The sequence below is a fragment of the Lithobates pipiens genome, unplaced genomic scaffold (assembly GCF_037356315.1).
Source record: "Lithobates pipiens isolate NorthernLeopardFrog02 unplaced genomic scaffold, aLitPip1_a1.2 Scaffold_10, whole genome shotgun sequence".
In the NCBI taxonomy this organism is placed as follows: domain Eukaryota; kingdom Metazoa; phylum Chordata; class Amphibia; order Anura; family Ranidae; genus Lithobates; species Lithobates pipiens.
This window is the reverse complement of record NW_027507686.1, coordinates 122444769-122472664: the sequence shown is the minus strand read 5'-3', so window position 1 is coordinate 122472664 and position 27896 is coordinate 122444769. Positions and strand designations below refer to the sequence as shown.

Sequence of the window (27896 nt, the reverse complement as noted above, 5' to 3'; positions counted from 1 at the left end):
CATTGCTGCCGCAGCACGGGGGTGATCTGGCTGGGAAAAAAACGGCCATAGAGAGCTGCCAGGGCTCTCCCCACCCTCTGTAAGTGGTGTCACCCGACCCGGGTGTGGACTGCACCCCCATTAGATACGCCACTGACACCCCCCCCAATGTGTGTCACCCGGGGCGGACCGCACCCCCCTCCCCACCGTTGGTACGCCCCTGCTGATACCTGCACCGTGATAGAGTCATCTGACACCAGCACCGTGATAGAGAGCACTGACATTAGCAGCGTGACATACAGCAATGACACCTGCACCGTGATAGAGTGATCTGACACCAGCACCGTGATAGAGAGCACTGACATCAGCAGCGTGACATACAGCAATGACACCTGCACCGTGATAGAGTGATTTGACACCAGCACTGTGAGCACTGACATCAGCAGCGTGACATACAGCAATGACACCTGCACCATGATAGAGTGATCTGACACCAGCACCGTGATAGAGAGCACTGACATCAGCAGCGTGACATACAGCAATGACACCTGCACCGTGATAGAGTGATCTGGCACCAGCACTGTTATAGAGAGCACTGACATCAGCAGCGTGACATACAGCAATGACACCTGCACCGTGATAAAGTGATCTGACACCAGCACAGTGATAGAGAGCACTGACATCAGCAGCGTGACATACAGCAATGACACCTGCACCGTGATAGAGTGATCTGACACCAGCACCGTGATAGAGAGCACTGACATTAGCAGCGTGACATACAGCAACACCTGCACCGTTATAGAGTGATCTGACACCAGCATCGTGATAGAGAGCACTGACATTAGCAGCGTGACATACAGCAATGACACCTGCACCATGATAGAGTGATCTGACACCAGCACCGTAATAGAGAGCACTGACATCAGCAGCGTGACATAAAGCACTGACACCAGCACCGTGATATACAGCACTGACATCAGCACCGTGATATACAGCACTGACACCTGCACCGTAAGCAGCCCCAGGAGGAAGTCAGCATAGCCCAGGGATAGTGGGAGCCCCTCATAATGAGCATAGCACAGGGATGGTGGGAGCCCCTCATAATATGCACAGCAGAGGTACAGCCCCAGGAGTAAGTCAGCATAGCACAGGGATGGTGGGAGCCCCTCATAATAAGCAGCCCCAGGAGGAAATCAGCACAGCACAGGGATGGTGGGAGCCCCTCATAATATGCACAGCAGAGGTACAGCCCCAGGAGTAAGTCAGCATAGCACAGGGATGGTGGGAGCCCCTCATAATAAGCAGCCCCAGGAGGAAGTCAGCACAGCACAGGGATGGTGGGAGCCCCTCATAATGAGCATAGCACAGGGATGGTGGGAGACCCTCATAATGAACATAGCACAGGGATGGTGGGAGCCCCTCATAATATGCACAGCAGAGGTACAGCCCCAGGAGTAAGTCAGCATAGCACAGGGATGGTGGGAGACCCTCATAATGAGCATAGCACAGGGATGGTGGGAGCCCCTCATAATATGCACAGCAGAGGTACAGCCCCAGGAGGAAGTCAGCACAGCACAGGGATGGTGGGAGCCCCTCATAATAAGCAGCCCCAGGAGGAAGTCAGCACAGCACAGGGATGGTGGGAGCCCCTCATAATAAGCAGCCCCAGGAGAAATATAACACCGCTCAACCTCTTCAAACAGGAGGGTACGGGCATATAGTACGGTGTGCTTTTTTTTGTACAAGGAAGTGAGCCAAATGAAGAAAGAAGGTCTGTGTGCTCGATTAAAAAAATCGTTTCTAGACATATACATGGTCTACTGGCCACATGTGTTGAATTCCTCCAAGATCCATGCTTCATTCGTTTTTAGAAATGTGAGGTAGTTAACACTGTCGTGAGCTAGGTGTCAGTACTAGAATCCCTTTAGGACCCAGCACAACTCACCTGACACAGCCTGTGTCTGGGAAACAACAGTGATTGGCCTGCTCACGTTTAAATCACCTGTATCAGCATTCAGTCAGCGCTCGTGTTAGAGTTCACTCGTGTTTGATCCAGCTGATATTTGCTCTGTGACTTTCGTGTTTGACCCGGCTTGTTTGACCCTCCGTACTTGCTTCTGATTCTGTACCGTTTGGATTCTGATCTACCTGTGTATGACCCAGCTTGCCTAGACTACGCTTTGCCTGATTCTACTAGTACCCTCATCTGCAGCAGTGAACCACAAGGTCCAGCAATCATCTATCCTCATCTACAGCAGTGAACTACAAGGTCCAGCAATCATCTATCCTCACCTACAGCAGTGAACTACAAGGTCCAGCAATCATCTACCTTCGTCTGCAGCGGTGTACTACTAGTCCCAGCTGACCTGCTCTGCTTAGACCAGCTCATGGTATGTGCTTTGAACTCTTTGTATAATCAGCACACCTGAACTGTTACTTGTTATCTGCACCTAGCCTGACACTAGGCGAGTACGCTTATCGGTCACGATCCCCCCTGCCGCGCTGAACGTCCTTTCGGACAGGACACTGGACGAGGGGCAAGCCAACAGTTCGATTGCAAATTGTGCAAGCTCTGGCCAGAGGTCAAGCCTGCCCACCCTGTAGTCCAGGGGTTCATCACTCCTCAGAGCGTCCACATCGGCCGTGAACCCGATGTAGTCGGACACCTGACGGTCTAGGCGTTCCCTGATGCTGGATCCGGATGACACCTGTCGATGGGTCGGCTGAAAGAATGACCTCATATCAGAAGTCACCAACACATCTTCAAACCGGCCTCTTCTAGCAGGCGCTGTTGGATTGGTACCCGCAACTCCTTCTCTGGGAGTGGGAATTGCTCCTCTGCCAGCGCACGCAAAAGCAGAATGCAGCATTTCTCGAAGCAAGGCCTGGAAGTGCTCCATTCTGACAGCCCTCTGTGATGGCGGTAACATTTCCACCATTTTGTGTTTGTACCGGGGGTCTAAGTACGTTGCCACCCAGTACTGGTCCTTGACCCTTATGCTTTTTATACGGGGGTCCCTATTAAAACACTGGAGCATGAAGGCCCCCATTTGCACTAAACTGGAAGCGGTGTGGTGGCCTGGCTCCTGCTCATCATCCAGGATAATGTCGTCCTCTTCACTCTCCTCTCCCCATCCATGCACAACAACAGGGATCCCAGAAAAGTTTAAAGCATGCTCTTCTTGCTCCTCCTCATCCGCCCTGGCACCATCTTCCTCTGACTCCTCTTCAGACTCCTGTTGTTCACTTGTCTCAGATAGAGTAGCCCCCCCTGGGAATTCATCCAGCATTGCGACTTCCTCATCTTCACGCTCCTGCTCCTCCAGAGCTTGATCAATGACACGACGCATTGCACGCTCCATAAAGAAGGCATAAGTTACCATGTCACTGATGGCGCCAGGGCTGCGACTGACCAGTTTGGTGATCTCCTCAAATGGCCGCAGAAGTCTGCATGCGTCGCGCATGATCAGCCACTGGCACGGTGAAAAAAACCCCAGCTCCCCAGAACCTGTTCTGCCGCAGAGTTCATACAGGTAGACGTTAACTGCACGTTTCTGCTGGAGCAGCCTATCAAGCATATAGAAGGTTGAGATCCATCGCGTCGGGCAATCGCAAATAAGACGTCTGACCGGCAGATTGTGTCGCCGCTGAATGTCAGCAAGGCGAGCCATGGCCGTGTAAGATCTTCTGAAATGGGCCGAGATTTTCCTTGTCTACCGCAAGATGTCCTGGACCCCAGGGTATTTGACAATGAATCGCTGCACGACCAAGTTTAAGATGTGTGCCATGCATGGCACGTGTGTAATTTTGCCCTGTTTCAAAGCAGATTGGCACCGTTGTCACACACCACTTTACCAACTGTCAAATTGAGCGGTGTTAGCCACTGATCTGCCTGTGAACGCAAAGCTGAAAGGAGTGCCGGGCCAGTGTGGCTCTTGGCTTCCAGGCACAACAGATGCAGCACGGCATGGCAACGTCTCACCTGGCATGTCGAATAGGTTCTGGGGAGCTTGGGTGGCGCAGCGGAAGAGACGCTAGCAGCGGAAAAGGAGGAGTCAGCCGAGGAGGAGAGGGAGGAGGATGGAGTAGGAGGAGGAGAATAAAAGCCAGGCCTGCATGCAATCCGTGGCGGTAAAACCAAATCTACACGGGTGCCACGGGTTTCATGCTTGACGGTCGTCAGAAGGTTCACCCAGTGGGCAGTAAAAGTGATATACCTTCCCTGCCCGTGTTTGCTAGACCACGTGTCTGTGGTCAGATGTATCTTGGCACCGACACTGTGTGCCAGAGATACATTCACTTGCCGCTGAACATGGCCATATAGCTCTGGGATGCCCTTCTGTGAGAAATACTTCCTTCCTGGGGCCTTCCATTGTGGTGTTCCAATGGGCACAAATTTTCGAAAGGCCTCCGAGTCCACCAGTTTATATGGCGGAAGTGGGCGGGCTATCAGTTCTGACAAGCCAGCCGTCAACCGTTGGGCAAGAGGGTTATCCGGCGTCATCATTTTTATACGCTCGAACATTAGGCCCATGGAAGCCTGCCTTTTTGCAAAAAAACGTGAGCTTGGCGTGATGAAAGGTGGAGTGGAGGACAATTGTGAGGAAAGAGGAGAAGGAGAATTAGAAGACGAGGCTGGACTGTGAGAGCCTGGAGTGTGGCTTTGTGTGTTCCGTTGCTCCCATTGGGCTTGGTGATGGCAGCTCATGTGCCTTCTTAAAGCGGTCATCCCTAGGTGAGTGTTGGGCTTACCGCGACTAATGCGTTGACTGCAAAGATTGCAGATGGCAACACTATTGTCAGCAGCGGACACGTTATAAAAAGCCCACACTGCGGAGCCATGTGCCGGCGTCCTGGGAGCGCCAAATGTGACCGAACATGGTCGATGACTCGCTCCTGATACATTAGCAGTCTGCTTTGTCCCTCTTGTGCAATGTAAGTTATTCCTGCTTCTCCTCCCTATCTGATGGTCCATATCTCCCTCTGAACTCCCCTCCTCTTCCTCTCTTGTGGGCACTTACGTGACATCACTAGACACGTCATCATCGACGTCACCTTCCCCACCGCTATAAGTAGAGATCTCAGAGTAGGCAGCAACACCGGGGACCAACCTCCGCCTTGGGCTGATCTGGGTACTGTCGTCAGACTGCTGAGTGGCGGTTCTTGCTACCTCCTCTTCCTGACCCAATGCCAAGAGTGGCTGCACATCAGAAATGTCTTGATATGGATCGGAAAATAATTCCGGTGACTCAAGCGGAAGGTATGTGGTGGTGGTGGTGGTGTTGTTGGTGGTAGTGTCTTTGGGGGTGCACATAGCAGAGAGTGAAGAAGAGGGTGCAGATCAAGAGGATGAGGAGGGTGCAGAAGAGTAAGGCTGAGTGAGCCAGTCAACCAATTCTGGTGCTTCCTTTGACGTAATCGCACGCACCTTCTGCAATTTCCCACTTTGGCTCAAGCCTGTTGCTCCTGCCCTACCCCTACCACCCCTGCTGAAGGGCCTGCCTCTTCCTCTGCCTGTCATTTTTTAAATGACCCTGTGACAAAACTCTCAGTCCCTATACTGATAAAGGACTGCTGCAGAATAGGACAGCAGTCAGCAGTAGTGCACCTCAACCCTATATATTGTGGACCTATACCAGTCCTTAGGGATTAGCAGACTGTACCTCACTCAACCCTATATACTGTAGTACACTATACCTTACCAGTCCTTAGAAGGACCTTTGTGGAACTAGTAGGTTGTGATTAGCAGACTGTACCTCAGTCCCTAAACTGATAAAGGACTGCTGCAGAATAGGGCAGCAGTCAGCAGTAGTGCACCTCAACCCTATATATTGTGGACCTATACCAGTCCTTAAGGATTAGCAGACTGTACCTCACTCAACCCTATATACTCTAGTACACTATACCTTACCAGTCCTTATAAGGACCTTTGTGGAACTAGTAGGTTGTGATTAGCAGACTGTACCTCAGTCCCTATACTGATAAAGGACTGCTGCAGAATAGGGCAGCAGTTAGCAGTAGTGCACCTCAAACCTATATATTGTGGACCTTTACCAGTCCTTAAGGATTAGCAGACTGTACCTCACTCAACCCTATATACTCTAGTACGCTATACCTTACCAGTCCTTAGAAGGACCTTTGTGGAACTAGTAGGTTGTGATTAGCAGACTGTACCTCAGTCCCTATACTGATAAAGGACTGCTGCAGAATAGTCCCTATATTCATAAAGGACTACTGCAGCAGAAGGCAGCAGTCAAGTATAATATTCTTTCTATATTTGGAAGAAAGAATATTATACGTGTACAACCCTATTACCATACCAGTCCTGAAAAGGACCCTTGTGGATCTAATAGTAACAGCTACTGATTAAACTGACTGTCCCTCACTGCCACACACAGCTTCCTGTCTGTCCCTATTTAAACTAACAAAACACAGGCTGCTGCAACAATAACTTGAATAGCACTCAAAACTATATCCTGTACTACTACACCATACCAGTCCTGAAAAGGACTTTTGTGGACCTAATAGTAACAGCTAATGATTAAACTGACTGTCCCTCTCTGCAACACACAGCGTCCTATCTGTCCCTCTCTCAGCACTGACAAAAGACAATCTGCTGCAACAATGACTTGAATAGCAGTGCCTCAAACCTATATCCTGAACTACACCTATACCATACCAGTCCTTAAAATAAATGTTGTGGACCTAATAGCTAGCGATTTGGGTCACTGCAGTCTCTCCCCGCTCCACACAGCAACCTCTACCTATAGTGACAGTAGAAAGAATGTAAAATGGCCGCCAGATCGGGTCTATTTATAAGTTAGGGGGAATGTCCAAGTGTCCATGTGCTGTAATGTCTCAATTGGCTGTCCTGTACCACATGATGGATGTGTCATCATAGGTCAAAGTTTTTTTACACAGTAAACATGTAAGTCCGCCAGGCGAACAGCGGCAATAGTCCGCCGGTCCGGCAGACCGCGAACAGCCGAAATTCGCCACGAACCGACCGCCGGGCGAACCGTTCGGCCATCCCTATGCATGACCACACAATTGTCATTCAAAGTGCGACAGCACTGAAAGCTGAAAATTGGCCTGGGCAGGAAGGGGGTGAAAGTCCCCTGTATTGAAGTGGTTAATACAGCTAAAGGAGGTAAGTTACACATAAACTGACAGAGGGGTTGTGATTAATTTACATGTGCAATGCATCAGTTGCTTTGGGGAGAAAAAGCTGGAGTTCTTTTTTAAAGCAGAACTTCCCCTTTAGGGCGGACTTCCACTTTAAATGCTTTTTTTCTTTGTAAATATCACTCTTGCTGTAGTACATTTTATATATCTTACAGGTAGGCCACTTCACAGGTAGGTTTAGGGCATCTCCCAAACATATTATTTAAAGGATTTGGGCATTTGTATTATTTAATTTTAAACTCTGTTGCAATTGCCACCCCAGCAACACTTTGGGGGTTATTTACGAAAGGAAAATCCACTTTGCACTGCAAGGGCACTTGGAAGTGCAGTTGCTCTAAATCTAAGGGGTAGATCTGAAATGAGTGGAAGCTCTGCTGATTTTATCACCCAATCATGTGCAAGCTAAAATGCTGTTTTTTATTTTCCTTGCATGTCCCCCTCGGATCTACAGCGACTTTACTTCCAAGTGCACTTGCAGTGCAAAGTGGATTTTCGTTTTCTAAATAACCCCCTTTCGTTTTAAAAATGTTTGTTTTGTATTAGTACATGTCCCTCAGGACAGCGCCCATGCCCCTCAGGACAGCGCCCATGCCCCTGTTCCATTTGTTTGAAAATCCCTTGCCTACTAGCCTTTAACTGGTTGCCGACCACCAGCCATCAAATGACGGCCAGGCACGCGGCTCTTGTGGCGGGAGGGCGTCATATGACATCCTCCAATTTAAACAGGGAATGCACACGATCGTGCATCCCTGTTCCTTCGGTGGTGGCATGTCACTGAGACATCGCTCGCCCCCGAGGGGGGTGAACAGCCATTGGGAATGACTGTTTACCACGTGATCGCCGTGATGAAGTCAAGGGCCGATCACAGATAGTACCACCCCCAATTTGCTTGGCACATGTGCGCTATAGCGAGCGCGCTGCGCGTGCACATCGGTGGCAGCGTGTTTCCGGGGACAGTGCTCGTCACCGAGGCTGGTAAACAGCCATTGGCCGGCTGTTTACCCACGTGATCGGCTGTGATCCTTTCACAGCCGATCACTAAATGTTAACAAACCGCGGTAACGAGATGTTACCCGGTTCTCCTCCTCACACACCGATCGTGTGTGACAAGGAGGTTGAGGTAACATCTCATTACTGCCTACTGTACACATCAATCACACTGATTGCACCCCCCAATAAAGAGGACCTGTCACCAGCCATCATAGTACCTGTCACTCACAGTCATTCAGAGTACCTGTCACAGTCCATCAGAATACCTGTCAGTCCATCTGAGTACCTGTCAGAGTCCATCAGAGTACCTGTCACAGTCCATCAGAGTACCCGAGTACCTGAGTACCTGTCCCAGTCCATTTGAGTACCTGAGTACCTGTCATAGTTCATCTGAGTACCCGAGTACCTATCACAGTCCATATGAGTACACAAGTACCTGTCACAGTCCATCAGAGTCCCAGCGTATCTGTCACCAGCCCATCAGAGTACCCGAGTACCTATTTGCAGCCTACGCCCTATAGAATATACGTTGGGGTGTTTGCTTTCCAAAATGGGGTAATTTTGTGGGTAATCCCACTGTCCTGGTGCTCCTGGACCTTCAAAAGTGTGATAGGTAGTAATGAAATGAGATGTGTAATTTATGCTCGTAGAACGCTTGAAGGTACTACTTCAATGTTGGTCCTCTGTATGTGGCCAAGCTGTGTAAAAGTCTCACACATGTGGTATTGCCATACTCGGGAAGAGTAGCAGAATGTGTTTTGGGGTGTAATTTTTGCTATATACATGCTATGTGTTAGAAATATCTTATAAATGGAAAACTTTGTGTAAAAAAAAAAAAAGGGGTTTTCATTTTTTTTCCGCATTTTCCAAAAACTTCTTGAAAAAAATTATATATTCAAAAGAATCATTCTGCCTCATAGATTATACGTTGGGGTGTTTGCTTTCCAAAATGGGGTAATTTTGTGGGCAATTCCATTGTCCTGGTGCTCCAGGGCCTTCAAAAATGTAATAGGTGGTTGAGAAATGAGATGTGTCATTTATGCTCGTAGAACGCCTGCTGGTGCTACTTGCAATGTTGGTGCTCTGTATGTGGTCAGGCTGTGTAAAAGTTTCACAGGTATCGCCATACTCAGGAATAGTAGCAGAATTATTTTGGGGTGTAATTTGTTTTATGCATATGCTGTGTGTGAGAAATAACCTGATAATATGACAATTTTGTAAAAAAAAAAAAGATCTTCATTTTGCAAAGAATTGTGGGAAAAAATTACAGCTCACCATGCAACTTACTTAAAGAGGGATTCCACCTATAAAAAAAAAATATTAAAAGCCAGCAGCTATAAATACTACAGCTGCTGACTTTTAATAAATGGACACTCACCTGTCCCGGGGTCCAGCGATGCCGAGGCCGATCGATCGCTCGACTCTCGACTGCTGCCGCCACCATTCTAGGTGAGGGAATCAGGAAGTGAAGCGAATCGGCTTCACTTCCCGGTTCCCTACTGTGCATGCGCGAGTCGCGCAGCGCAATAGGAATTGTCCGCGCTGTCTCTGAGACCCGGCAGGACAGGAAGAGGCATAGACTCCCACGGGAGTCTATGCCCGGAAGTGGGTGTAAATACCTGTCTTTGACAGGTATCTCCACCCCCTCCCCCCTGAAAGGTGCCAATTGTGACACCGGAGGGGGGGAGGGTTCCGATCAGCGGAAGTTCCACTTTAGGGTGGAACCCCGCTTTAATACCTTGCAATGTCTACTTTCTAAAGGGGGCATTTGGGGGTATTTGTACTTTCCTGACTTGTTAGTGTCTCAGAAAATGAGATACACCTGATGTACTGAAGGTCTGATCAGATGTGATCAATTTTCAGTGATTGGCACCATAGATTGTAGACTCTATAACTTTCACAAAGACCAAATAATATACAATAATCTGGGTTATTTTTACCAAAGATATGTAGCAGTGTAAATTTTGGCCAAAATGTATGAAGAAAAATTACTAATTAGCAAAATTTTATGACAGAAACAAAGAAAAGGGCATTTTTTTCACAAAATGTAAATTTTTTTTATTTATAGCACAAAAAATAAAAAACCCACTAGTGATTAAATACCACTAAAAGAAAGCTCTATTTGTGTGGAAAAAAGGACGCAAGTTGTATATGGGTACAGTGTTGCATGACTAAGTAATTGTCATTCAAACTGTGAGAGCGCTGAAAGCTGAAAATTGGTCTGGACAGGAAGGGGGTGTAAGTGCACTGTATTGAGGTGGTTAAAATGGTCAGAAATGATTTTAAGTTTGCTAGTAATAAACCTGTACTGTTGGTATAAAAATACAATTGCTGCTGTATAAATGTGTCAACCTCCTCAAGAATCTTAAAATAAAATAAAGCGCAAAAAGCACAAAAAATGACCATTTAAAACAAATTCAGATATGTGCACCACACATAAACTAGATATTATACCAGTTTGCAGTTTGTTGTTAATTTATTTGATGCACATATTTGATTTTGTTTTGCATGGCAATTTTTGTTTTAATTTGTCAGGAGATGTATTTTATAGAAGATTTATTTATTTTTATTTTTTTGCCACGTTATTTGTTTTCAGTTAGTTGCAGTCTGCCTACTTTTTTACATTGTCAGATGTTTTGAGAAAATCAGGTGAAATTAATATTAAGAAATTACATTTTGTGTTGCAAACCATAATCAGTTATAAATATACCTCTCTATTTAGTTATTCATTTTGTCATCTCTACTTTGTCTGCCCTGTGTAATATTTCATTTATTTACAGTTCAGGTCCTTCCACCTCTTCTAAATGTCAGAGTTCATCACCCACCCAATGCATCTATCCAGGTTCACCGTATTGATGGCCTTGGACCTGAAGGGGCAACAGGAAGTGGAGGCCAGCATATAATCCCACATCCAGAGGGGACCAAAGCAGCATCATCACGTCCCATAACATTCAAACCTCTAGGAAGATGCTTTCAAGACACCTTGCCCAAGCAAGCTGTAAGTGGCTATGTCAAACAAAACTCCATGGTTCCTAATATTTGTTTGTGTGTTTATATTAACAGTTATGATCTTGAAACATTTGATTCCAATAGTATGCTACAAAGGATACTAGTGCTTTAACTTGCATTCAGAAATCCTAAGCACATTTTAAAGATTTTTGTGATGACATGTTATATACCAAGTAATTGTTCTAGAAGTAAACACCTGCTGACATAACCAAGGTATCCATCTCTTCAGGAGGCAGTCGTGTTTATGATAATAGTGGTCTCTGTGGGGGATTTGCCGCGAGATCACCGTTATCGGCGGCGGGAGAGGTGACACCCCCCCTTCCCGCCTGCCTCCCGTGTCCTCCGCCACTTACCAGAGCCGTCGGCAGCGATCGGGACCTTTCCGTGGCTGGGTATGAAGACATAATTACATAGTTAGTAAGGTTGAACAAAGACACCAGTCCAACCAGTTCAACCTGTTCAACCTGAGTGAATGTCTACAATTGTCCCTATCCCTGTACATTGTACATTGCACACTCACGTCAGTCCCTATCCTCAAGGGTAAAAGTTTGATGCCATTCCACGAGCGGGCGCAATTTTAATGACATGTTGGGTATCAATTTACTCGGCGTAACGTTATCTTTCACAATATTAAAAAAAAATTAGGTTTTACTGTTGTCTTTTTTTTATTCAAAATTTTTCCCAAAAAATGTGCGCTTGTAAGATCGCTGTGCAAATACCGTGTGAAAAAAAGTATTGCAATGACCGCCATTTTATTTTATAGGGTGTTAGAAAAAAAAACAATATATAATGTTTGGGGGTACTAAGTATCAAAAAAAATTATTTTAAACTTTTAAAACGAGGCTAGTCCTTAAGTGGTTAGGGATCATGCTTGCTCAAAGGAAACCTGTCTGTCAGGATTGATCCGGAGGATCAGGAGTAGGGATGAGCTGAACACCCCCCGGTTCGGTTTGCACCAGAACTTTTGAACGGATCGCAAATTTGTGCAAACTTTAGAACCCCATTGAAGTCTATGGGATTCGAACGTTCAAAATAAAAAGTGCTAATTTTAATGGCTAATATGCAAGATGTTGTCCTAAAAAGAGTTTGGGGACCTGGCTCCTGCCCCAGGGGACATGGGTCAATGCCTAAAATGTTTTTAAAAATGACTGTTTTTTCGGGAGCACTAATTTTAATGAGGATTAAAGTGAAAAAAAAGTGAAATATTCCTTTAAATATCGTGCCTGGGGGGTGTCTCTAGTATACCTGTGAAGTGCCACGTGTTTCTCATGTTTAGAACAGTCCCTGCACAAAATGACATCTAATGGAAAAAAAGTCATTTAAAACTGCTTACGGTTTTAATGTAATATCTGGTTCCGGAAATATGGATGAAAATCATTGAGAAAAATGGCATGGGTAGCCCCCCCTGCCCATTACCAGCCCCTTTGGGTCTTGTACAGATATTAAGGGGAACCCCGTACCCATATTAAAAAAAGGAAAGGCGGGGTGCCCCCAGGCCTTATATACTCAGAACAGCAGTATACAGGCGGTACAAACAAGACAGGGACTGTGTAGGTTCAAAGTAGGTGTAGGTGTAGGTTAAAAATCAATTTTTAAGCTTTTTGGAAAACATAGGGAAGGGTTATCACCCCTGTATAATTTGTTTTGCCATCCGTCTTTTTTCATCTCACTTCCTGTTGTCTCCTTCCGTTTGCAAGTAGGAGACATTTGTAAGTTGGATGTTTGAAAGTAGGGGTCTGCCCTATATGCTCTGCAGAAATGGCGGAACAAGGTGTTGGTGTTGCCACAACATTATAAGCCCTCAAAGTGACTCTTGGTGGGTGCTGGAGTGCCCTGCTGTGAACGATTATATCAAGAATTGTAATTACACGCCATTGTTGAACAGTGGTAGAAAAATATGGCCTTTGGTGGTTGTGGTGCTGGTGCCACAACACTATAAGTCCTCACAGTTACTCTCGGTGGGCACAGGAGTGGGCGCTGCTGTGAAATATTATATCAAGAATTGTAATTACATGCCACTGTTAAACAGAGGCTGAAAAATTGGGCCTTAGGCACTGGTGCTGGTGCCACGACACTGCAACCTCTCCCATATACTCTAGTTGTAGTGCAGGAATGAGCCCTGCTGCAAAGCATTGCATCAAAATTTTTAATTAAACGCCCCTGTTAAACAGGGGCTGAAAAATTGGGCCTTAGGTACTGGTGCTGGTGCCACGACACTGCAACCTCTCCCATATACTCTAGTTGTAGTGCAGGAATGAGCCCTGCTGCAAAGCATGGCATCAAAAATTGTAATCAAATGCCCCTGTTAAACAGGGACAGAAAAATTGGGCTGAACCAAAAATGCTCTTCCAAGATATCAGCGGAGGAGGAAGAGGATAGACAATCAGCATAACAGGACAGTCACTCAGCATCAGCATAGGCAGTCTTGAAGGGATGTGATATTTCAAAAAAAATTATTCGGTCACATTAGCTTCAGGTGCTTGGTAGCTGTGGGTGATCCAAGACTGATTCATCTTTATGAAGGTCAGTCGATCAACCGAGTCAGTGGACAGGTGCACCCTGTGATCGGTAACAAAGCCACCAGCAGCACTGAAGGTGCGTTCCGAAAGAACGCTGGATGCAGGACAGGCCAGTAGCTCAATTGCATACTGTGCAAGCTCTGGCCAGTGATCCATCCTCAAGACCCAGTAAGCCAGAGAATTTTCGGTGGGAAAGGGGTCCAAGTCTGACCTTACCCCTAGGTATTCCTGACTCATGTAAATCAGACGCTGGCGATGGTTGCCTGAACCGATCATACCTTGGGGCTGCGGACTAAAAAATTGTCTGAACGAATCGGTCAGACGGCCACCTTCTCCACCGCTCCTTCTGACTGATGCCTCAGCAACACGTTGTCCAGGACCAGGAGTTTGTAACCTCCCAGTCTCTGGTAACGCATTGCACAGACCTTTCTGCAAGGCCTCCCGGAGATGTCTCATCCTTTGCTCCCTCTGTGACAGCAAAATAAGGTCGGCAACCTTACCCTTGTACCGTGGATCAAGGAGAGTGGCCAGCCAGTAATAGTCCCTCTCCTTGATCCGAAGAATACGAGGATCCTTCCGCTGGTTTTGCAGGATCAGGGAGGCCATGCAGCGTAGGTTAGCTGAGGCATTTGGTCTGGAGTCCTCTGGGTCACTAAGGACGACATGATCCGCAGCTACCTCCTCCCAGCCATGTACGTGGGATAAGTCCACGGGTTTCCTGGGGCTGTAAATCATCCCTACAAGACTGCTGCTGCTGCTGAGTGCCAGCCTCCACCTCCATGCTGACACAATCATCCTCCTCCTCCTCCTCCTCCTCCTCCTCCTCCTCCTCCTCTTCCTGTGTGATGGGTGGGACAGCAGAAACACTGTCTGGATAAAGAGGGCCTTGAGAGGCAAGGAAGTCCTCCTCTTCCTGCTGCTGATGCTGAGTGCCAGCCTTCACCTCCATGCTGACACAATCATCCTCCTCCTCCTCGTCCTCTTCCTGTGTGATGGGTGGGATAGCAGGAACACTGTCTGGATAAAGGGGGCCTTGAGAGGTAAGGAAGTCCTCCTCTTCCTGCCTCTGTTCTGCCTCAAGTGCCCTGTCCATTATTCCACGCAGCGTATGCTCCAACAGTTGGACAAGAGGTACAATGTCCCTGATGCATGCACTGTCACTGCTCACCATCCTTGTGGCCTCCTCAAATGGTGACAGGACAGTGCATGCATCCCTGATCATGCCCCACTGGCGTGGTAAGAAAAAACTGAGATCCTGTCCTGGTGCCGTAGTCGCACAGGTACTCATTGATGGCCCTCTGCTGCGTGTGCAGCCGCTGCAGCATGGCCAACGTTGAGTTCCACCTGGTGGGCATGTCACATATAAAGCAGTTCTTGGGCAGGTTCAACTCCTTTTGGAGCTCAGCTAGCCATACACAGGCATTAAATGATCGGCGGAAATGCACACAGACTTTCCTGGCCTGCTTCAGGACATCCTGTAAGCCCGGGTACCTGCCCAAGAACCACTGCACCACCAGGTTAAGGACGTGAGCCACACAGGGCACATGGGTCAGTTGTCCCTGTTGGAGGGCAGAGAGGAGGTTGGTGAAATTTTCGCAAACCACCAATCCTGGCTTAAGCTGGCATGGCGCCAACCACCTCTCGGCCTGCCCCTACAGAGCTGACAAAATATCTGCCCCAGTGTGGCTCCTGTCCCCCAAACAAACCAGCGCAAGCTCGGCATGGCATTGTTTTGAACCTTTTGAACAACCTTTTGTTTTGAACATGGCCTTGAACGCCTACGGAGCACCGCTAGTTCCGAGGACAGAGCACTGGAAGGGGCCATGGAGAAGAAGAAGAGGAGGGGGTGAAAGAGAGAGGTGTGTCACAACCAGTAGTAGCATTTTGGAGGCGTGGTGGCGGAACAACCTCCAACACTACTGCACCTTGTCCTGCATCCTTCCCAGCTGCCTTCCGCGAGAAAAAGTGACGTTTGGGGACCTGCCACTGAGGAACCGCACATTGTACAAGCTCATGGAAGGGGGCCGAGTCTACCAAGTGAAAAGGCAGCAGTTGAAGTGCTAGCAATTTAGCCAAGCTAGCATTCAACCGCTGGGCATGTGGATGGCTGGGAGTGAACTTCTTTTGACGGTCCAGCAACTGGGGCAGGGAAATTTGCCTGCTATAATCGGACGTGGGTGTACTGCTAGCAGTTTGCCCACCAGCACTTGGCTGTGACACACCTAATTCTACACCTTCATTCCTCTCAGCGCAGGTTTCAGAGAGGACTTAAGGTCTAGTGGGGTTGGAGATCCCAGCTGATGAGGAGCAAGGAGAGGTCCGCTTTGTTCTTTGGTGTGGGTCTTTGTGGTACACTTGCCAATGAGCTGTATGGCAGGTCAACATATGTCTGGTCAAGTATGTGGTGCCCAAGCAGCTGATGTTTTGGCCATGCGAGATATGTTTGCGACATATGTTGCAAATAGCAGCGGTGCGATCTGATGCACTCGTCTCAAAAAAGGCCCACGCCAAAGAACTTTTAGAATAACGCGCAGAGGCAGCGCCCTGCACAGGCGGAGCTCTGCGGTGTGATTCAGTCGGTGTGCTGCCCCTAAGCTGGCCCCCGGAGGGCATCCTGCCTCATTGGAGATGTGCCTCCTCCTCTCTCCTACCAGGCACCCACGTGGAGTTAGTGCCCTCATCATCCCCTCCCTCTTCATCGCTGTAGCAAAACTGGCAGTATGCTGCAGCTTGTGGAACATGACCGCCAGATTGCTGTCCTTCTTGAGCATCCCCCCTCTCTGCGCTAACGCTACTGCCTTCTTCTAGCTGAGTGTCATCATCAGAGCCTACAAAACACTGGGCATCCTCCTGGAGCATGTACCCAACACTGTGCTCAAAGAGTTCAGGGGACTCCTCAGGAGGATGTGGTGGGTCTAGGGAAGGAGTCACTGATGATGACATTGAGACAAGGGAAGACGATGTGTTGGCAGCTGCTTTGCTAGTACCCTGAGCCTGGGTGAGAGAGGATGAGGAGGATGAAGAGGGCTTGGTCATCCACTCTACTAAGTCTTCGGCATGATGCGGCTCAACACGTCCAGCTGCCAAAAATAAGGACAAGCGTGTCCCATAGCCACGTGCTGATGACGATGCACCGCGTCCACGACCAGCACTGTTGTCTCTAGACACAGAGCCTGCTTGCCCTCTTTTATTGGCTCGTGCCTGTCTGCCTCTCCTTGTTGGCCTTCCAGACATGGTAATGGCCTGAAGGGAAATGGGAAAACAGCAATTGGGTAGTGTACATTGTGCTGGAGGCACACAGCACCCACTAACTCCTGCAGATGCCTTTATTATAGAACAAACAGGAATTAAAGGGTAGATACCGGTGTATACTGTGCTGTGCTGGAGGCACACAACACCAACTAACTCCCACAGATGACAGATGGCTCAATTAGAGAAGAGCAAAATAGGTGGATAATGGTGTATACTGCGCTCAGGGCACACAGACAACACCCACAAACTCCTGCAGCTGGCTGAAAGCTCAATTACTGAAGAGCAATATAGCTATATAGGTGGATAATGGTGTATACTGTGCTCAGGGCACACAGACAACACCCACAAACTCCTGCAGCTGGCTGAAAGCTCAATTACAGAAGAGCAATATAGCTATATAGGTGGATAATGGTATATACTGCGCTCAGGGCACACAGACAACACCCACAAACTCCTGCAGCTGGCTGAAAGCTCAATTACAGAAGAGCAATATAGCTATATAGGTGGATAATGGTATATACTGCGCTCAGGGCACACAGACAACACCCACAAACTCCTGCAGCTGGCTGAAAGCTCAATTACAGAAGAGCAATATAGCTATATAGGTGGATAATGGTGTATACTGCAGTCAGGGCACACAGACAACACCCACAAACTCCTGCATCTGGCTGAAAGCTCAATTACATAAGAGCAAGAACGCTAAATCGGTGGATAACTCCTACAGATGCCAGCACACTACACAAGGCCGCTGTGCTGGCGGCCTTATATAGTGTGGGGCGTGTACTACACAGCCTGAGCTATGATTGGCCACAGGCATCCTGCCTGTGGCCAATCATGGCTCTCCTCGCTGCCAGCGCTGTGATTGGTCAAGCATGTGGGGTCACAGTGCATGCTTGGCCAATCATGAGCCAGCAATGCACTGCGATGGCGCAGTGCATTGTGGGCTGTGAGCGCCACACGAATTTGGTGCGAACGGCCCAACGAAGTTCTGGCTTCACCGAACGGGCGAACAGCCGATGTTCGAGTTGAACAAGCTCATCCCTAATCAGGAGCTCTGGGGTGTAATCTCCCTCATTGTTTCACTACTTTGTGGGGAAGAAAGCTGGAATATTTATGCAGGTCAGTAGTTCGGACTTCACTGACTGCATGTTTTCTCTGGCTCAATGATCCAAAAAGAGATAATGATGACAGCCCTAGAGTTTGCAGTCTTGAAACTAAGTCAGCTATGGTAGATCCCACATATCTTTCTTGTCAGATTCTTTTAAAAGAGAATCTGTCATAGGAATTAATACCTCTGCCATTTTCCAAGTCCTAGATGTAAAAATGAAACTTCAGCCATAATTTCAGTGAAGTCCTTGACCTAAGAAAAGAACAGCTGTAAGTGAAGTTTGGAATATGAAGCTACAAAGCACTTTAACTTCTAAGTTAATGAGTTTAATTGAAAGATGTATGATGCAGTCACAATTGGAAAGAAGTCTATCTATACAATCTATATGTGTACTTCAAGGATGTAAATGTGAATTGATATCAAGTTTAACAAAGTGTCAGGGCTGGCTTCGCTCTTCCTCCTCTGGGCTGGCCGCTCAGCTGTCAGCTAATTGCCAGCTCTCTTCTCCTTCCACAGTTACCAGCTGTTCCCGATGATGCTCGTCTGACCTGCCTGTTTAAAGCCTTCCTGCTCACTTTTTAATTTGCCTTCACGTTGGTCACATCACAGGGAACCATCTCCTGCTGTTTGTTTCAAGACTGGCTTGCTGACATCCCACCTGGCTTCGTATCCTGCTTGCGGTTGCTCTCCTTGGATCCCTGACTTCCGGCCTGGCTGATTACCCGATCTGGTTAATGAACTTTGGACTGGCTGACTACCCGATCTGGCTACAGGACTCTGGCTATGCTTGACTACGCTTTTTTCTATTTACCTTTTTATTTTTTATTAATAAACAAGTGTGATTTGATTGTACTTCTGTCTCTGTCTGTTTCATGGTTCCTGACAATACGTGAAGGCCATGAATTCAGAAGATACAGTCAATCCACTTGTTGGTAATATTTTTTCCAGATTGGATGAGCAAGATCACCGCATGGATCAGTTTGCCTTGGCGTTACAAACGCTCCTGAATCGCACGGCTCACCTGGAATCCCCCACGGTGGCTGCTCCGGTACAACCTGTGTCGCAGGCTGTCCCTGCTGCTGCGCCAGTCTCTGTGCAGGCACATGCCTTGAGTATTACCAATAAGAGGTATGTCTGGTTCTGCTCCGCTTCCCCAGTGATTTGGGGGTGATCCAGTTCAATGCAGAGGTTTCTCAATCAGGTTGAGATATACTTTGAAATGCTGCCCCAGGCGTTTCCCACGCACAGAAGCAAAGTATATTTCGTGATATCTTTGCTTTCTGAGAGAGCCTTGGCCTGGGATAACCCTCTATGGGAGACACAAAAGCCTGTTTTCTTGAGTTACCCTCAGTTTGTGGCCTCCTTTAAAAGGGTTTTTGACCTTCCTGCACGCTCCGCTTCTGCTGCCAAGTGCCTCATGTCCATCAAACAGAGTATGAGAACTGCCATTGAATTCCGTACTCATGCAGCAGAGGTTGCTTGGAACAATGAGGCCCTCGTGGCTGCTTTTTCTCATGGTCTCTCTGATTCCATCAAGGATGAGATAGCAGCCCGAGATATACCCACTGAGCTGGAGAGCTTGATCTCGTTTGCCATCCTCATTGACTCCAGACTCAGAGAAAGACTTTTTCTTAAGGAGCGCTTGCGGAAGCTTCCTTTACGTTTGCCTCTGAGCTTTGTAGTCTCACCCATGCCTCCCTCACCTCCCATGCCTCCTGGTACCGAGTTGGTCAGTGAAGATGAACCCATGCACCTGGGCTTCACGCGTCTCTCTGCGGATGAGAGAGCCTTTAGGAGGAGGGAGAGATTGTGCCTTTATTGTGGCCAGGCAGGTCACTTTTTGAAGTCTTGTCCTACCCGTCCAGGGAACGCCCGAACCTTGAGGTCCTGTCATGGACAGACCTTAGGTGGCGTTGTTTTGTCCCCAGTTATCCGGAAGGATAAGCCCCTGGTTTTGGTCACCCTTTCCTGGGCTGAGTCGTTCATCGAGATACAGGCTCTAATCGACTCTAATCGACTCTGGGGCTGCAGGCATGTTCATTAATGCTGCATTTGTTTTGCAGCACTCGATTCCGCTGCAGCTGCGTGACACTCCACTTGCAATTGAGGCTCTTGACGGGAGACCTTTACAGCCTGCCCATGTGACTCATGAGACGGTTCTGGATCACTTCTAAACAAACCAGAGTCATGTCATGACGCCGGTTCCTCTCTCCCCTCCATGTACTGATCTGTACAGTGGAGGGGAGAGATCGGACGGCAGCACTGTGGGCTGGATCTGTAGTAACTACAGCGCTGTTCAGTGACAATTGCAGTCACATCCATTCATCCATGCTCAGCCATCCCTCCATACTCTGCCATACCCTGCCAATACTTTGCCATACTCTTCCATACTCTGCCATACCCAGCCATACTCTGCCATACCCAGCCATACTCTGCCATACTCTGCCATACTCAGCCATACTCTGCAATACCCAGCCATGCCAAGCCGTACCCAGCCGTACCCATCCATACTCAGCCAATATTACAGTGGGGGAGATGATGTGAATATTACAGTGGGGGAGATTGTGGATATTACAGTGGGGTGATTGTGGATATTACAGTGGGGACTATATGGTGGTGAAATTTTCACAGGTTTTTGCAAATTCAGTTATTATTTGCTCATCCGAAAAATGATCCAATCCGTGACTCTGATCCGAGGAACGATCCGATCTGTGAGTTTTTTGATCCGTTGCACCCCTACCTGTCAGGGGCTAATATTTCGGATGAATTTGTTCAAATCTTTAAAGATGGTAAATGGATTAGCTGGAATGGTAGGGGCGAAATTTAGATCTCGTAATAAGAATAGTTAATCATCAGTAAATTTAGTGGAAGACAAATTGAAGATTTTTATAGTCTCTGCATTTTTTCTGGGTGTGGTATGTTTAGATGTGCCCCCTCTCCTGCCTCGTCATTGTGCTTTCTTTCGTTGGAGCTGGATCAGAGATTAGGCATAAAAAAATATGATTTATTGAGAACACTAGGAGAACCTGGTTAGTGATCAATGTTTCCAGACACATCATGTGTAGGATCACTATCCCTGGCTGGAGCCAAGGGCATAATTGAAAGATCACAAGTAGGAACTATGTTGTCAACTATACCTAGTGCAACTGGTGCATCATGGATAGTGGTAAAGGGATCAACGGATGATGAAGTGGTAGGAGTGGCGTCCTCTGTCACTATTATAACAGTGGTTAGTGCACCTCCTGAGGCAGATGTAGTATTGGAAAAATCTCTATTGATGGTGGTATCTGTACAACTCAAACTGATGTCAGCCATGGGATGTACAGATGTTGGCCTGTGGGTCTGAGATTCATTGTTGGAGGAAGATACTGTTCTGTGGTTTTGAGAAGATGGATAGAGACTTGGGGCTTTGGATTTGGGAAATCTAGGGGTAACAGTTTGGTGGTTAAAAATTATTTAAAACTTATCACCAAAAATCTTTTTAGAGTACAAAATATTATTACCTATAAAGTGAAAAAAAAAATACGGTAACTACAGCTGGTAACCCTCGTGCTAGACAGAAAATCTAGATTGAATGTGATCAGAGGTGCTGAAACAAATATATGTTGCCACTAATAATGACTACAGCTATTTATAAGTGCCAAATAGTGATTTGAATAATAAAAATAATAAATAATAAACTGTAATCACCTGCAAAATCTCAAAAAAAACAAAAAAACAAAAAACAAACGTACAATAGTGCTGTTAACAATGACTAAAGTCATAAATAAAGTCCTATACATGAAATTTGTGCAATCCTGGAAAAGAAATGTCTATATATATATATATATATATATATATATATATATATATATATATATATATATATATATATATATATATCCTCTGCGCAAATTCCAATCCAGATTGTAAACAAACATGTGCAAAAGGATTATTTCCACTGTGCAGATGATCCACCTCCACCGACTGTGCCGGACACCCAAATGTGCTCAGAAAATGGATGTCTCCTTACCAGAAGATGTTGACCTTAATGGTTAGAAAAAGGTCAAATGTGCCTTGTGCAAGAAATGTCATGCTATCACAACCAAAAAATAGACCATGCGGAGTATGTTCACCTCCTCTCCACCAGTAGTAGCAGCTGGAGTATTATGCAAAGAAGATGCAAACAGCACAATAGTGTAATCCCATTTTTAATAAAAGATATAATAAAAACAAAAAGCCAAGTGGCTGCTTACATTTTGTAGTGCCTATGCCCGGCACTGGGGCTAGTGAGCTTGTAATTATAATGGAGAATCCGCTCTGCGTATGGTAGCTGCTGGGCGTGCGTTCCACCGCTGACCACTGATAACCAGAGGGACCGGGAATGAGGTAGGATTGCGTAACCAGGCACGTCTCGACGTACGTTTTGTTTCACGTCCTCAGGAGGTGATTATTATTGGAAAAATCTCTATTGGTGGTGGTATCTGTAAAACTCAGACTGATGTCTGCCGTGGGATGTACAGATGTTGGCCTGTGGGTCTCAGATTCATTGTTGGAGGAAGATACTGTTCTGTGGTTTTGAGAAGATGGAAAGAGACTTGGGGCTTTGGATTTGGGAAATCTAGGGGTAACAGTCTGGTGGTTGGATCTGGAAACATTGGGATTAGAATGATTATGGATGTGAGAAGTAGGAGTCAGGGACATGAGCGGAGGTACATTGTTCGAATGTTTTTTCTTTTTCCAATTGAAAACTCTGTTAGCCCTTGTACACATGGTCAGACATTCCGACAACAAAATCCGTCAGATTGTGTCCGATGGATTTTGTCCGAAACTTGTGTTGCATAAACACGGTCGGACAAAGTTGTCGGAAAATCCGATCGTACGTAACGTGATGACATTATTTCGTTACGACGGGACTATGTTCAGGCTAGTAGCCAATAGCTTTGGTCTAGGAATTTGATCTGAGCATGCGTGGCACTTTGTCCGATCGGAATTCTCTACACACAGTCGGACAAAGTCCGATTGGATCATGTTGTCGGAAAGTTTTATAGCCCAGCTCTAAAACTTTGCCCGTCGGATATTCCGACGGAAACAGTCCGATGGAGCCCACACACAGTCGGATTATCCGACAACACAGTCCGATCGGACATTTTCCGTCGGACTGTCCAACCGTGTGTACAAGGGCTTAGAGTTATAATCATCTATATCTCTACGGTATTTTCCTAATTTAGATTTTAAAATAAAATCCTCTTTCCTTTTTATATGTTGTTATGATCCATTTTTGAGTGCAAAATTTGGCAATCTGCTCCCACTCTGTAAGGAGCTCTTCATCTAGAAAAAGATCATTTTTAAGTACACGAAGTCCACGTGGAAAAATTCTGGACTCTGTATACTGTTTAAGGAAAAAGCCATCCCACCACTGTTGGTTGGCAGAATTTATAAATTCTTAAGTGTTCTTAATTTTTGTGCAAGCATCTTTTCTATTAGGACCAGATACATACATGTACACAATGCGATAGCTGCTCATGCATATACATACCCACATACCTGCACATACGTGCAGTAGTAAACATGTACATGTGCAACAGAAAAAGGGAAAACAGCATGCCAAATAGATTGTTTATGAGACTCCAGGACTGGTCATTTTCACCACATACTGAACTCATTTAATCTAACATGAAAGAAATTTGGAAATACAGGACATTAAAGATACCTAAATAGTACAAATACCACATAATACCAGATTAAAATACCAATTAAAGGTTTATTTAGATAATGTTAAAAAGAAAATATGATGCCTGCAATTATGTCTGCTATCATAGGCCTATACATATAACCTATTACAGAAAAACAGCATTCAAATACATAAACCATTCTGTTCCCATTTTTTCGACATGTTTCGCCTATGTGGCTTCTTCAGGAAAGGGACACAGGGTGCTTTTACTGAATATACAAGGAAATAAATACCACTCAAGATGTATATAACTAGAAAAGAACACAACATTTAGTACATCGAAATATATAGAAACTATATTAACACAAACAAAGTACAATAAACAATTAGATTTTATTAAAGAAATAGCCAGTTACAATACAAATATAGCAATACATAACAAGCGCAAATACAATTGCCTGTGTGTACCATAGGGTAACAATAGCGTTACAGACTCAAACTCATACTTTTAGTCCTCTTGTTTGCATATAAACAGATTGACAGAAGATCCCTATTAGACTAATAAGCCCCTCCAAAAAAAAAAAAAAAAAATGGAAAGGCCCATTAGTAAAAGGGTAGGTACCCTACCATTCCCAAAGCGTCAATAGGATCTAAACATATATATCAATGGGTTGTAAAAGCCTGTCCCGGCGTATCTGCCTTATAACTTATACCACTCTAAATACACCCTATTGCCTATCATACAAAGGCCAAATGTGACTAATAGATATAAAAACAAAAACAAAACAAAAAAAAAAAAAAAAAAAAAAAAAAAGGACAATACAATTGTCCCTAAATAATCAAGCGGGCATTGCTAGCCCGAACACACAGCGCCCCCTCCACCTCATGTTTGTATCAAAAAGGCGTTTACAGAGGAATTGCTAAACACTACCCAAGGTCGCCATATAACTATATACTTGCCCATGCTTTCATGGGCTATAGCCCTAATTTCTTCCATTTTATGCAAATATCCTATCTCCCCCAGCCATTCCATAATTGAGGGAGTCATAGTGTTCCTCCAATATCTCGGTATCACTGTCTTGGCGGCAGTTAGAAGAAATCTAATCAGCGATTTTTTTATATTTACTCATAGAAAGGTCAGTAATATGTAGTAGACAACATTTAGCGTCAAGGGGGATCTGTGTATCAGTTATTTGTTGTATAATACTAATCACTTGGCCCCAAAATGGTCTGATTAGGTCACACTCCCACCATATATGTTGTAAAGTGCCCTTAGCTTGATTACAGCGCCAACATAGGTCTGGAACATCGGGGAACCACTTATGCAATTTAACTGGCGTGTTATACCAATTCGTCAGAAGTTTAAAAGAAGTTTCCTGTAATCTAGTGCTAATTGCACATTTATGAGCAAATACACATGCCTGTAGCCATTGGTCGTTTGTAAATGATGCATTTAATGCTGCTTCCCAGAAAAGCTTATGTTTATTAGGTTCCAGACGTGCTGCGGATTGTAACCACGCATACGTGAGAGAGATATTTTTCGTAGAAGCCTTGGCACGAAGGCAAACCGCCTCAAAAGGCGTTAATGGTCGTATAAAATGTTTGATCCTCCGCGGGCTCAAAATATAATCATGTATTTGTCTATACGTCCATTGCCCCAAAACGGTTAAACCCAAAGTATGTTGTAAGTCCAACATTGATTTAATCTTATTACCCTCAAGGCAATGAGTGGCTAATAAGGGCAGATTCCCACATATAAAGTGCCGGATAGGTTTATGCATGCCTGGTATAAAGTCAGGATTATCTACTAGCGGTGTTAATGGGCCAGGTGAAGTAGTCAAACCCGTTGTTTGAGCCACTGTTTGTAATAATCTTAAAGTGGTCCCTATAAGGGGATGTTGCTTAAGCTGTTTAGGGCACAAGTCCCACGGAATCCAAGGGGAATATGTCACTGGAATAGGACCTACATCGTTTTCAAGTTTCACCCAATCTTTATTATCCGCATGGCAGGTCCAGTCAATCATTCTGGTAAGATGAGTGGCCTTATAATAATTTTTGAAATTGGGGAATCCCATTCCCCCACTGCCTTTATCTCTAGTGAGTATTGCAGGGCTTATGCGTGGCTTTTTAGATGCCCATAAGAAGTGTCTAAGAATAGCATTCAATGACTGAAAAAATTTTGCAGGTAGCCATATGGCAAAGTCTGGAAAAAATACAAAAATCTGGGCAGGATTGTCATTTTGACGATCGCTGCCCTACCAAACCAGGAGAAATGTTTGAGTGTCCATCTCTCCAGGTCTTTTTTCACGTTTTGTAACAATGGCAAAAAATTTTGGCTATATATCTCAGTTAGACTGGGAGTCAAATGAACTCCTAAATATTTAAGGGAGCGGGATTCCCACTTAAATTTACAGTTACGTAAAACAGCCTCCCGTGTGGTCTCTTGTAGCGTAAGATTGAGGGCCTCAGATTTTTTATAATTAATTTTGAAATTCGCCATATAGCTGTAATGCTTAAATATAGTGCACAGATTGGGCATAGTAACATGCGGCTGAGTTATAAAAAACAATAGATCATCCGCATACGCAGCACACTTGTATTCCTTATCGCCTACGTGGAAGCCATGTATAGAGGATGATAAATTAGCTGTGCGGATTAATGGTTCCAAGGTGAGTATAAACAGCAAGGGCGAAAGAGGACACCCTTGCCTAGTCCCATTCCGTATCTGCACCTTGTCTGACAGTGTCCCATTCACCTTAATTTGCGCCGTAGGATTATAATAAATAGTTTTAATCCAGGATAGCATATGTGCTCTCAGACCTATATGAGAGCAAGTCGCATACAGGAAGTCCCACGACACACGGTCGAAGGCTTTCTCTGCATCTGTAGATAAGAGCATGCCTTCAAATTGTTCTGTTTGGGCCCTGTGTATAAGATTAAGGGCTTTAATCACGTTATCTTTCGCCTCCCTACCAGGCATAAAACCTACCTGCTCGGGACCTATAAGTTTGTGCAACAATGGGCGCAGTCTGTTCGCTAGTATTTTCGTATAAATTTTTAGGTCCACATTCAATAAAGAGATCGGCCTATAGCTAGCACAATCTAGAGGGTCTTTATTAGGTTTAGGCAATACTGTAACGTGCGCTCTCAGGAAATCTTCTGGTAACGTTTGTGTGTCTCGGAAGTGGTTAAATGTATTAATCATGTATGGAATCAATAATTCCATAAAGATTTTATAATAGTGGGCTGTTAAACCGTCCGGTCCAGGGCTTTTCCCCTTTTTTAGTTCCTTAATAGCTGCGGTGAGTTCACCTTCAGTTATCGGTTCTTCCAGCGACAGCGCTTCCTCCTCAGTAAGTTTGGGGAGTCCGCTGTCAGCCAGGAATTTATTAGTAATCTCTGCTGTCGTCCCCCTTAGGTCGCTAGGTTTATGTAACTGCGGTAGATTATACAAATTGGAATAATATTCCTGAAATCTTTGCGCGATTTTCGCAGCATCCTGTGTTGTTTGACCGTCACTGGTTTTAATTGCAGCAATATTCGTCAATAATAATGTTTCTTTAAGGGCCTTTGCTAAAAGTTTGCCTGTTTTATCATTGTGTTCATAGAAGAACCCCTTCTTCAAGAAAAGGATCTTTTGTGCTTTAAGGTTCAAATGGGCTTTTAATTTTTTCCTCAATTCTAATAAAGTTACTGCTGTATCAGTTGCTAAGGATTGTTTATGCTTCCCCTCTAGGTCTCTAATGGTCTGTATCAAATCATTAATCTCCCTCTCAGCAACCCTTTTTCTCGTGGCCCCCAGCCGTATGAGCTCCCCCCGAACCACGCATTTATGGGCCGCCCAAATTGTAAACGGCGACAATTCTTCAGAGACATTTTCTGTAAAATATAATTTAATTATATCTGCTATTTTGTCAGTGTTGTCCTTATCCGTGAGCAGGGAGGGGTTTAATCTCCACGAGTGGGGGCCGCGATGTATGTTTATTTTGTGAAATTGCAACGATATAGGGGCGTGGTCAGATAGAGTCTGCGCACCTATTTTAGCAGATTTTATACGGGGTATATCCCTTTGAGTAACAAAAATGTAGTCTATGCGTGTAAATTTATTATGCAAGGGTGAGAAATATGTATAGTCCCTGCCTGAGGGGTTTGCCAAGCGCCAAGTATCTACTAAAGTAAGGGAAGCTAGAAGTGTCTTGAT

At 45.7% G+C, this 27896-nt stretch overlaps 1 protein-coding gene across 9 annotated transcripts in view; it reads left to right on the top strand.

Moving 5' to 3' along the window:
* The window catches only part of LTBP3 (latent transforming growth factor beta binding protein 3), a 1616087-nt gene that overhangs the window by 145673 nt on the left and 1442518 nt on the right, over positions 1 to 27896 (top strand). For all 9 annotated transcript variants that reach the window (XM_077457876.1, XM_077457830.1, XM_077457857.1 and 6 more), the window contains exon 3: positions 10935 to 11152. In XM_077457876.1, coding sequence (XP_077314002.1) covers positions 10935 to 11152 — 218 coding nt within the window. The remainder of the gene's footprint in view (positions 1 to 10934; positions 11153 to 27896) is intronic.